This window comes from Morone saxatilis, unplaced genomic scaffold, assembly GCF_004916995.1.
Source record: "Morone saxatilis isolate NCDOM2014 unplaced genomic scaffold, NCSU_SB_2.0 Contig15, whole genome shotgun sequence".
Taxonomy (NCBI): domain Eukaryota; kingdom Metazoa; phylum Chordata; class Actinopteri; family Moronidae; genus Morone; species Morone saxatilis.
In genome coordinates, this window is record NW_023339707.1 from 543,306 (window position 1) to 554,786 (window position 11,481).

An 11,481-nucleotide genomic window follows, 5' to 3' on the forward strand; every position below is an offset into this window, starting at 1 on the left:
TTTGGAGCCTAGTTCATCTGTCCAGGTAGGCTTTTTTTTTTTTAGCTGCATTTCATTGTCCTTAGTACTTTTAACTTTGTCAAAAGTTGAATCTAACCTAATCTAATCCAATGAACGGATTGCCACTTCCTTCCACCTTAGCAACATGATGCCCAGATAATATCCTAAACGTGGCCTTAAGCTTTGTGTAATGTGTTTATATGTTGAATACTGTCATCGTGACATCGTTTTTTCCATTTTGCTTTCACTAGTCTGTTTTAAAGGGATCATATCACCAAAACAACTTAATCAAGGCTGACAATGTATGGTTAAATGACTGGTGAATAATACAGTACATGCATTGAGTTTCCTTGGTTTACAGCTATGGGCATATGCGCAAAATGATAAAATTACAACCATATAGAGAGCTTGAGATTTGACTTGTGAACGTCCTCCTGTCTTGTAGCTTATCCATCGCGGCATAATGCACAAGTCATTCAGTCGTTCGGTTTCATAGCTTTCTTGTAAGTCATCAGTAATTGTCTTTTGTGTTCAGTTTCCATAATGGGAATGGCTTTTTATTGAGTCTCAAAGTGTGTTTTAGAATAGTAAGGTGTGTTAAAACAAAACAGAGCCATACTGAGAGGGAATTACAAATTCAATCTGCTTGTCACTAGTTTTCACACCCAGGTGGTTAGTTGAGACTCTACTCTATCAAAGGGATTGGAATTGCTTCAATAGAATAACTCACACCATATTCAGCTGTCTTTCGGTCTGTATTTGTGCTATATAACTAGGGTGTAGTGGACTGGAAACAGCAATCAAAAAATTAAGCGATACGCTATCTCGGAAGTTAGAAGGTCTGGTAACTGAAGCCCAGCGAGAGTCCTATGTTCACATCTCTCTCTAAATTCAATAATCACACAGAAGCACTCTTATACATGTCTCCACGCGTATTATTCACACACCAAATTGGATGTCCTACTTTTTATATAATCGCAGTGTCGTAGTTGCAATAGAGATTTTACAAGACTTTATGAGAGACGTATCTATGCAAATAGATCGCTCCAGCAATGGTGCTCGTTACCCTTGACTAATCGCTCGCTAGTTATTTAACGTAGCGCAGACTGGATATGATGTAAATTGCATAACACTACAATGGAGCGCTGCACAATGTCGACCCATACATCACCTGAAGAATTATAATTTGAAACGCTGCTACAATAATTTCCGGTTATATAGATCAGGTATATCTTAAGTAAGAGCCTAAACTCACCATTTGATTGGTCTACCAAGGCCTTCGTGCAAGTACAATTAGTATATTGAAGGCCTTCTGACTTAATATGTACATGTTTCATGGATCGGTGGACAGCGGAGTGCTTCGCAAATATGGATCTTCTATGAAGAATAATTTGTGACTGTCTGAACGAGAAGATTAGGTGGCACGTCGCTTCCGTGTTTAAACCCGATGATACCTTATGCCTGGTATTGCAGGTTGATACCTAGCAACTTGTCCTTGCACTGGTGACAAATAAACGTGTTATCGGGGCGCCCAGATACTATAGATACGATCAACGCTGGTAGAGCTCTGCTACCCAAGGCTGGAGCCCTTCTGCAGTGGCCCAGGGTTGCTGCATGTCATCCTGTTAGTTTGGTAGGACTGAGGACCGGGGTGCGGAATGCAGATCACTCCAGGTTGAGGGTCAGGGGTCTTTATACAAAGAACTGAGTAGAGGCGAAGCTGTGGCTTGAAAAAGGCAAGGTGAGAGCAGAGGGCAGGCCCAGGTCCTGAACAGTGGCAACCAGCCGGCTCCAAAAAGATCCTCCAGGCAGGCACAAAACACTTCCGGGTGCAGGATCTTGTAAAAGAGAGACGAAAACACAAAAGTTTAGTTCTGGTCTTGACAGAGAAACTCACTGTAAACTAAAAAAACTCTAGAGACTAATTCCGGCCCGCTGAAGTACTCAACCCATGGGTAAGGAATATCTGGCCGACGAGTCTCGAAACCTCACTCTTAAGGCCAGGCGCCGATGAGGATTGCCAGCAGGTGTGCAACCTCCACCAGGTGATCAGCTCACTGCCAGGCCATAACACACACGCACCACCACAGAACCCAGGAGAAACAAAAAACCAAGGAAAGACACCCCCCAAGTGTCACCGTCACAGCATCAACTGTGACACATCCTCTCTCTGCCATACATTTCATACTAAGTACAACATCAAACTGAGTGCATTCCAACTGTACGTGTGTGAGCTTACTGGACATCCTCAACTGCCCCCCAAAAAATGCATTGTGTCTCTTCAGACTGTCCAATGGCGGCAGACCTTTCGAGCACCACACTGTGGCTGGTGAAATGCATGGCTGGATTGGAAACATTTAACACTAAAATATTTAATAATTAGCATTTTCCTGAGTTGAGGAGGTCATTTACATTTGTGATAAACTATTTTAATTCAACGAGTTACTGATATAGTGCTGTATGCAGCGGAGATGTATTGCTTGAGTATATATTGAGTACATTTGTCTAAATAACCACAGCCAATCAGAATGATGTGTGCACCCATAGATCAATATTACACCTGTGTCTCTGATGTAAATGTAGCTACACAGATTAATCCTTAATACAAGAACAGACTGCAGGATTTCCTCAGTGAAATGGAGCTGTGCATGACAGTGTGCTTAAACATGATGTACAAAACTGTAGAGTATTACAACACAATAGATTTACAAATAAAATCCTTTCTAGCATACTGCTTCCAAACTACATGATCTGTGAACAAATAATGTGTAATTCTTTATTAAAACACAATCAATAATTCAATTTACCAACACTGTCATATTGTCATGTTTTTGGTGAGTTAAAAGTATCTTGATAATCATATCAAAATCATCTTCTGGGATGATGATGTGCAGTCTGATTTTAGCAGGAATCAGTGAGAGAGGTTAATGTTTGAAAATTGTAAAAAAGACCTGACTTGAAGAATTTACTTTTTTCACAAATGCTGACTTCAGAGTCAGCATTCTTTATCATTTTTTGCCCTGCTCAAGCAGCTATAGATGATGAGCATGTGGAAAGAAAACAACCCGCACGTCTGCTTATGCACAAACAGTTGCTAACAAGAAAAAAAGGGGGGGAAAAAATCTAAAATGGACTAGGAGGCCCGTCTGTTATTTTGAGCCAGCATTTACCATTGAAGCAGTTGATGAACTCCTCCAAGCTTATTAAAGAAAAGGAAACACGAACCAAAGGCTTGAGGCAAACAGGCTGACAGTTTATAAAGTGGCGACCATTGTAGCCTGAAGGCAGATGCATGAATACCTCTGAATAGACTCCCTCAAAGTGACACGATTGAGCTAGACAACAGCAAAACGCTGAAAGGAAAGCTTCTCCCCTGCGCTGCCGAGTTGATCGGCATTTCTAATGCTCCTGCTTTGAATGAATGTACATCTGCAGTGGGAGGGTGTGCTGTGGTCCACTCACTACACATTTGTACGGCTGTTTGGGTGCAAGTAGAAACCTTGTGCTTCCTACAGCTACTCCAAGCAGCATGTGTCTTGACACTATTATGGAAATATTGAACAGAAAAGACAACTAAAGCAACATACTGTTACTTCTGTAGTTTAAACTGTATTCAAGTGTAACATAACGTATCCTAATGCTGAAATGGTTTAATCTCTTTTGATGAAAAATAATGGGAAGGAGAGACAAAATGTGTTAATAAAGAGAAGAGATAAAGTAAAGGCAAAAATGTTCTCTTAGTTGAAAATTTGCAGCAAAACCATTTAAAACTGTTGAGTGTTACAATCAACATTCTAACATGTGGAGTGTTTGGAGCTTCTGATATATGTATGCCTCTGTAAAGATGACACACTGAAATAAGTTGGTGGCAGTTGGCACAAAAGTTTTTGAAAAAAGTTACAACTGAGGTGCCGAAAAGAGTTAAAGTTTCAGTTTAAAGTTTAAAGCCATCAGTAGCTGTTGCTTTGTGAACTCAAATCAGTCTCACTTTGCCCTATTGGCACTCCGTTGTTTGATGGAGTCGTCATACCTGTGTGTATTCAATGTTGTGAAAAAGACAAAAGAAACTGTGAACTTTACTAAAAAGGCAGTCTTGATTTTGTAAGGTAAGGCTCAATGCACTAGATGAAAGTAAAAAACTATTTAAACAATAAAAATATTAAGATATTCAAAAAACACATAACATATTATATCCTTAATATTTTTTCCAACATTGAAATGGTTTCAATTAGGGCTGTCACCATATCAGATTTTCACTACACGATTATCATGACCAAAAGAATTCAACAACATTATCACAATATCTATAGAAAATTAGAAAACAAATGCTTTTAGTCAAATTCATTTTGAACTTTTATTGTGTTTTTTGTCTCTTTTTTGGCAAATGAATTGCACTCCACTGTAACACTGCCAACTAGAATTAAAATGCATTACTGCCACCTGCTATGTTGGAGTGTGAATGGAAAGAAATGGAAATTAATTAAGAGGCGCTTGATTATTTACACAATATCAATATTACAATTATACAATATTGTAGGATTTATTGGCATCTAGCATTGTAGGTGGCAACTCCCTTGCTTCACTAACTGGAGACTACGGTGGCCGTGAAACAGCCCTATCTAGAGCCAGTGTTTGATTTGTTGGTTAATGGTGGACTCCATAGAAGGCTATCATTTGTAGATAAAAAGAATCATTCTAAGGTAAGAAAAACATAACAATTCTTATTTTCAGGTGATTATACACTAAAGAAAACATAATCCTAAACGTTATACACTGGACCTTTAAGATTATTTTGTCAAACTACAAGAACGAACACAGAGTGCTTCTGCTGTGCCACAGAGTGCTAATGTGTAGAAAGGGCTGGATACAGTCTAATGAAATGCAATAACCCTGCAGTTATGAAGCAGTTGATGTGAAGAATGTGCCAGAGGAGCTGCTGTGGTTATTTCTGATACTTGTTTTATTATAAATGAAGGCATGAATTTTCTTGATATTCCTCAGTGTTTGTGGTCAGATGTGATAGACTAAGAATAAACCCAAATCCACTCAAAGGTGACACAACAGGTACATTCTAATCAAAAGGTTTTATTCTCTGGGGACCATGAACGTGCCCAATAAATATAGCAATCTGATATCTGACATGGTATGTCAAAGTGCAAAAGTCAAAGTGACCTTTATATGCAATGGGACAGTTTGGTTTGAGTCAAAGAATGTCCAAAATGGGAAGTGACAGTGAATGTCTCAAGTTGGATCAACAGTGTGTTGGATGATTGTTGACCTCAGGGTCGCAGCAAGCTGATTCTGTTTCCTGCTATCAGACCCATTTTTTATTTCTCTTTTTTTGCCCGAAGAGTGTAGCTGCATCAGCAAGCAGAGTCTGGCTCATTCAGTAGAAAAAGGTTTCTCACCCTGATCTGGACTGTGAGCCCATTTTTAGATCCTAAAATCTTCATAACTCATTCATGATATTCACTTCTGCTCCAATAATGGCAGTGGAAATGCTGTTTAGGTTTCAGGCTGCCTTTTAGTTACAACTTGTACAAGCTGTCGCGGTAGTTTGAGTATGGCTTTTCCATTTTGGGAGCTCCAAATGATGTGAGAAAATATTTTAAAAGTCAATTAAATGTTCCAAATTCTATCACTCAATCACACTTCACACACTCAATGTGAGAATGGAAGGGTGATCTCTGTATTTCAAGCCTAATTAGTAGTTACCACTACAGCCGAAAAACCTAAACCATCAGCCCGTGCCACTTATGACCATAAAATCTCCCATTTTCTGATCTTTAGCCACTTTATCCTGGGATTTTTCTCACTGCCTTATTTGTGTTTTTTTGTTTTCATACACAAAGATAATAAACATGTCCTCAGAGTGTTGCAAATCAGAAATTTGCTCCCCCTCCACCAACTGTGAGAGTGATGGCCAGAGCTGAGCGCAGCCATTTTGGGGGCAACCAGCTGCAAGAGGGAGCGCTCAGCTTCAACAGCAGGGTTTGTCTTACACGGGAAACTACTGCACTGATTTAAGCATGCACCGGCTCTGGGCTACCCCCCACCCCCCCAACCTCCAACTTCGAACTTCAAGATTGGATATAACTCACATGTTGCTAAAAGTCAAAAACACAGCAGTAGGTTTGACCACATGCCATCATAAATTTAATCAGATTTCCCAATTGTTTTAGAGAAGTTATGTTAAAGTGGTTTCTACTTAATTGCCTTGTGTACTTTTTAAACCATAGTACAACACAATCCACAATAAAAAAAGAGCAGTGGTTCTCAATCTGTGGTCTGGGGGCTCCAGGGGTCCTTGAGGGGGTTTCAGGGAATCCCCAGAAAAATGTGAAAAATGTTATGATTACTTCCTTGGCCACAAGTTAGCCCAATGAGATAATGTGTAAGAATGACTATTGTGTTTATAGGTTTCACAGTGTTTATTGTTAATTTGGCAATCTACAGAAAAGACCAGGGATAAAAAATCATGAGCCTATTTGAGCCTTATAATGCTAATTTTTCTTTTATTCTGACTTTTATTTTCAGACAGTTAGGGATCCCCGTCTGATAAGATAATTAGACCATAAGACTACATTCTATCAAATTAGTCCCCAACAAACGATGCACCCCCGTTTCAGTAATATTTGATAAAAACTATAGTGAGCAGCTGTTTTAGGAAATTACTGAGCCTTTTTTTTTTTACATCTTTGGTAGAAACAAATGGGCTTGGATTTGGAAATAACAGTAATTTAGAGTTTCCTCTTATGTTTTAGATGATTAAGACTGGTGTATGAGCATATAATCCACAGTGTATGACACATATATGCCCTGAATAGGCTCGGGTCGGCCCAGATTGACATGAAAATTGACAACAGCAGAAGGAGAGTATTTTCCCTGTGGAGTGACAGGCAGCAGATGAAAAGCTCACCTATCCCTCCATCTCTTACAAACAGAGTGCATTTCAAAGCTTTTCAACCAGAAACTGTAAAGAGCCAACAAGCACAAATCACTTAATTTTCTTTGCACTGCTCTGATTGTTAATCTACTTTCTTCCAAAATAAGATTATTCTATTGCTGTTTAAAACTTTCTGCAATTGCTTTCTCTAAGCCCGCAGCTGTCCACTGAGGGCTTTGCTGTGTCGAGTATATCTTAAGAGTGCCTCTTATTATTATATTTGCTCCCAGCTCTAATCTTTATCAGTGTTTATATTGACAGTCGGCAATTTTTGTTTATGGCTATTTTTTATCTACTAAATAAAGACACATGCATGCCAATGCCTGGGGAGGAAAGAAGATAAAGACTTTGCATTAATAGCAGTTTGCTAAGACATAATGCCCTGATAAAGCCAGCATCTTTGTGTGGGCTGGATTGAGTTCAGTGCCAGTTTTATGTAGCGTTTCCTGAGAGCACACAACCCGCCTGTAACCGCTCCTATAGCTTTCAGTGAGACCATATGTTTGTGGCTGCAGTCAAGTATTTTCTCATAGTGAAATAACAAAAGTTGGGATTTTTCAGTTCATTTTTTTCCAGCACAGAGAGTGTGCTGGAAAAGAGTTCCTAAATCTTTTGGCAAATATTTTACTCATTGTCAAACTGCCTACGTTGCACGCACTGCACTTCTGCTGCTTACTATACACTTTTGCTGCATTTGTTGTGACTAAATGCCATTGTGTTGGAGCTGTATTGGAACAAAAGCAGGAACAATGCTGAACTGTGTGAATGGGAGCGTGTGCAGAGCAGCAGCAGCACGGCGCTGGTCTCGGCTTCAGCTCAGTTTTGCCCACTTGGGCTTGAATTTGAGGCCTTTGTTGACGGAGCGGCTCCTGGTGCCAACTGGCAGATTTTATTTTGCTTTCTTTTGTCTTCTTTGAATTATTTTCAAAACTTTGGCATTGGCCTCAATTAGTCGAGTGTTCAGGCCTTCAATTCATGGCCCTGTATTGTTGCTACATGCATAAAAATCTGCAAGTAAAATGAAAATATGCCATTGCAGCAAAAATGTAATGAACCTGTAGCTCATATTACAGTAAGCTTTGTTACAAATTACATATTTATTACCTTCAGGAGCAACTGAGAGCTATTGTTGATTTGTTTTGTAGAGTTGGTATAAATTTAGTTAAATTCCCATTTCAATAGGTGACATAAATGTTCTTAAACGGGTGATTTGCATTAGCACACAGTGTATTTATATGAATAAACACATAGGTTTGGAGAAATGTGTGACTGGTGAAAGATAAGGATTCTCATATATTGTTGCTGATAAAGCCTTTGGTCAAGTTTTAAAAAGCAGCGATACCTAAATAAATTAAAATAAATAAATCTGTTCCAACATCCTCCCCCATCTATCTGTTCAATGTCATGCCTCGGCACCATTTGACCTCTTTAATTCTTAAATATGCAGGCGGCACTTTGCTCGGCTGCTCAGCTTTAGTGACTCAGTCTGGAAGTGTTTACTGAAGTCCTGCAGAGTGCGGCGGGGCTGCTTGTGGTCTTTCATGGCCAGCGGCCCCCTGAGGTGCTGCCTCTATTGGCCCTGAAAGGCTCTGGGAGGCTCCCAGGCCTCCGTTGTTTAAGGTGAGCCCACTTTGTCATTGAGGCAGCTGAGCAGAAAGAGGCATCCAAAGAACCTTCAGAGCCAAGACGAGATGGCTAAAAAAGCCACAGGCAGCACCTCTCCACTTTACTCTGTCCCTGTCTATTCACATGCCTCCAGCCAAAGCTTGTTGTCCTCCTGCTGGGAGTTTGTACCCACTCTGTTTATGTAGTTTGTGATGTTAGATGTCCTCATTACAATGGATGGTAAATATGTTGGAAGTAATTCGTTTTCATGTTGATTGAAGTGTCCATTCACCCAAATTACAAAAAACTTCCACTAGTGGTATCTGTCCAATCATGTCTGTTTGAATCATCCAGGTTCTGAGATCTCTCCTAGATTTCTACCCTAACACTGGAAGTGAACAGAATTTTGTTTAACATTCACATATTATACACAGGGATGTCCAAGTTTTTCAGTTTTATATTATATTGAATGTATAACAATAACATACAGTGAACACAATAACTGCAGTTTGTTTAAAAGCAGAGATTTATAAATGTTGAGCTGATTATTTTCTGTGAATATTGATCAGATCAGATTTTTTTTTTAACATATTTTTTGGGGCTTTTATTGCCTTTAATTGATAGTGACAGCTGAACATAGACAGGAACGGAGGGCAGAGAGAGGGGGTGACACGCAGCCAAGGGCCACAGATAGGATTCGATTTTAAATCATAATCTAAACTTTAAAAATAACAATGTCGTGGTCCATCAGTCTAATGGACATACAGAGATAAAACTGATTTCGGGAGTGTTCTTCTATTGGTCATGATAATGCTACCAGAACCAGTTCTACAGTTTTTATTTTGATACAGATTTGAAACTTTTTTTTTATCTGGTGTATCTTGGTAAGCTTCTAGTCTGTGAGTCTGTGCAATGTCAATACAACTGACCTGACTTGACAGTCAAGGGAAGTTTAAGGGAGTTGTATAGAAGTCATGGTGTGAACCATCGAGTGTCAGCAGTGAGGAGAGCAGGTGGGTTAAATCCTGCCCTAAGGCTGAGCAGATAGCAGAGAAAGAGATTCTTATCAGAGACAGCACACTAGAGAAGACTTTCTCTTTCTTTCATCTCTCATGCTCATAAACACAACAGCTGTGGACAAAACTAAAGCACCAACAGGCCATTTGGTGAGAAAGACATGGTTTTCCACTAATAAATTCATCAATTGTTGAGCCAATGTGGTCTGTTCGACTGGTCAGAGCCTACGGAGCAAAACTGAAAGCAGATCCTGGGTGTAATTATACTGGAACTAATATGATTATCAAAATGACCCATAATTACTTTCATGCAGCTCTCCAGAGCTCTGTCAGTCTTTGTCCTCATGTCTTGGTCAAAGTGGGGAACCGTATTGTCAGTATTCTCCACCAGAACCCACAGTTTACACACTGCAGTCTTACAGATTGTGAGTCAGCACAGGATTTGTGTCATCTGTCTGTTGAACAGTTTGATGAATGAAGGTTTAGGATCCCTGTCCTGTCCACTCTACAATAAACTTGTCCTGTGTGCTCCTCCAAACACCTCCGTCAGTTGCACATTCTATAAGTCCAGGGAACCTTAAAGGACCAGTGTGTAGGAATAGTAAGCATCTAGCGGTTGAAAATGTGCTGAATTGCACCCTCTTTGCTTCAACCTTCCGTCTTTCCAACACAAAAAAATGGAAACTTCTACGTTCGCCAGTGTTTTTTTGGTTTTTTTGTCCGTTTTTCTTGGCTTACTGTTTTAAAGAAAAATGGTGGGTTAACATGGATTCATGATGTAAACATTTAATTTACTCTTGTAAAATAACATCTTATTCTAAGTACCACTTTTAATTCTTATCTTTATTCAGGTCCATTTACCTAATGAAATACCCATATAAATTATTAGAAAAACATTAATAATTTACAATATTTTTCCTTGACAAATAGTTTCTTTTTCCACTGGATTGCATTAGAAGGGTTTTTTGGGTGGAAAAACTGGTTGGAAAAAGAAGTTCTTCTTTAAAAGATGCAAACAGGCGTTTTGCTACAAATGGTCCCTTATAGGGTTGGGAAGATAATGGATTGCAAAAATTTATTTTTTCATAATGAAATGGCTTTATCTATCAATAAAGGAAAACCAAACAAGTTTTTTAGTTTGAATATAAGAAGAAATCTGCAATACGATACTGAGTTTAGTTTCCATTCTTTTGGTTTTATTTTCCGTCCACTTTAGCAGTGAATATTGCATTTTAAATCAATAAATTTTTTATCCCAAGTATTAAAAGAAAACACACTACATTCATAAATAAATGATAGAGGTAAAAAAACGTTAATAATTATTATTAATAAATCATTTTAGAACTTGTGAAGATTCACATTGAATTTATCATAGTCCTTGTACATCCAATTACCATAACTCTTATTGTCTTGCGTTTTTTAAACACTGCCTATCAGCAGTTTAGGGTGACATAACAATATTTTTGGTTTTTACCGAGTTAGAAGCAATTGGGATGGCTTCCCACATAGAAAAAAATCAAGAATTATTTAACTTGTTTACGTACAATTATAAGAGAAATTATCTCAGGAACCTTATGCAAGGAGTTGGGTCTAACTTGTATCTTATAAATTAATTTTACAGCACCCGCCAAAGTGGTCCTGTTTGGATGGAAATTGGTGATACGATATGTTATGTTATGTTCCACAAATTACAGGGGGTTTTCAGATTTCAATATATTCTAAACCAAAGCTTAATTTACAACTATTGAAAGAACACAACAACCATTCATTGAAAAAAAGAAAAATGTACTTTTTAATGCATCAGCACCGTGGGAATTCTACATTTGTTAAATTTCTTCATCAAAAAACTGTTTTTAGAGATCGATATTATTGGTCCAAAATTTAAATTTCATACGATATTTTTTCCAATATTTA

The 11,481-nt window shown here is 38.6% G+C and overlaps 1 protein-coding gene across 1 annotated transcript in view; it reads left to right on the plus strand.

Annotated features, from left to right (window-relative positions):
• Positions 1 to 5,919: 5,919 nt before the first annotated feature.
• The window catches only part of LOC118324920 (paired box protein Pax-7-like), a 41,685-nt gene continuing 36,123 nt past the window's right edge, over positions 5,920 to 11,481 (plus strand). The window contains exon 1 of the mRNA XM_035657427.1: positions 5,920 to 5,991. Within this exon, the coding sequence (XP_035513320.1) occupies positions 5,920 to 5,991 (72 nt within the window). The remainder of the gene's footprint in view (positions 5,992 to 11,481) is intronic.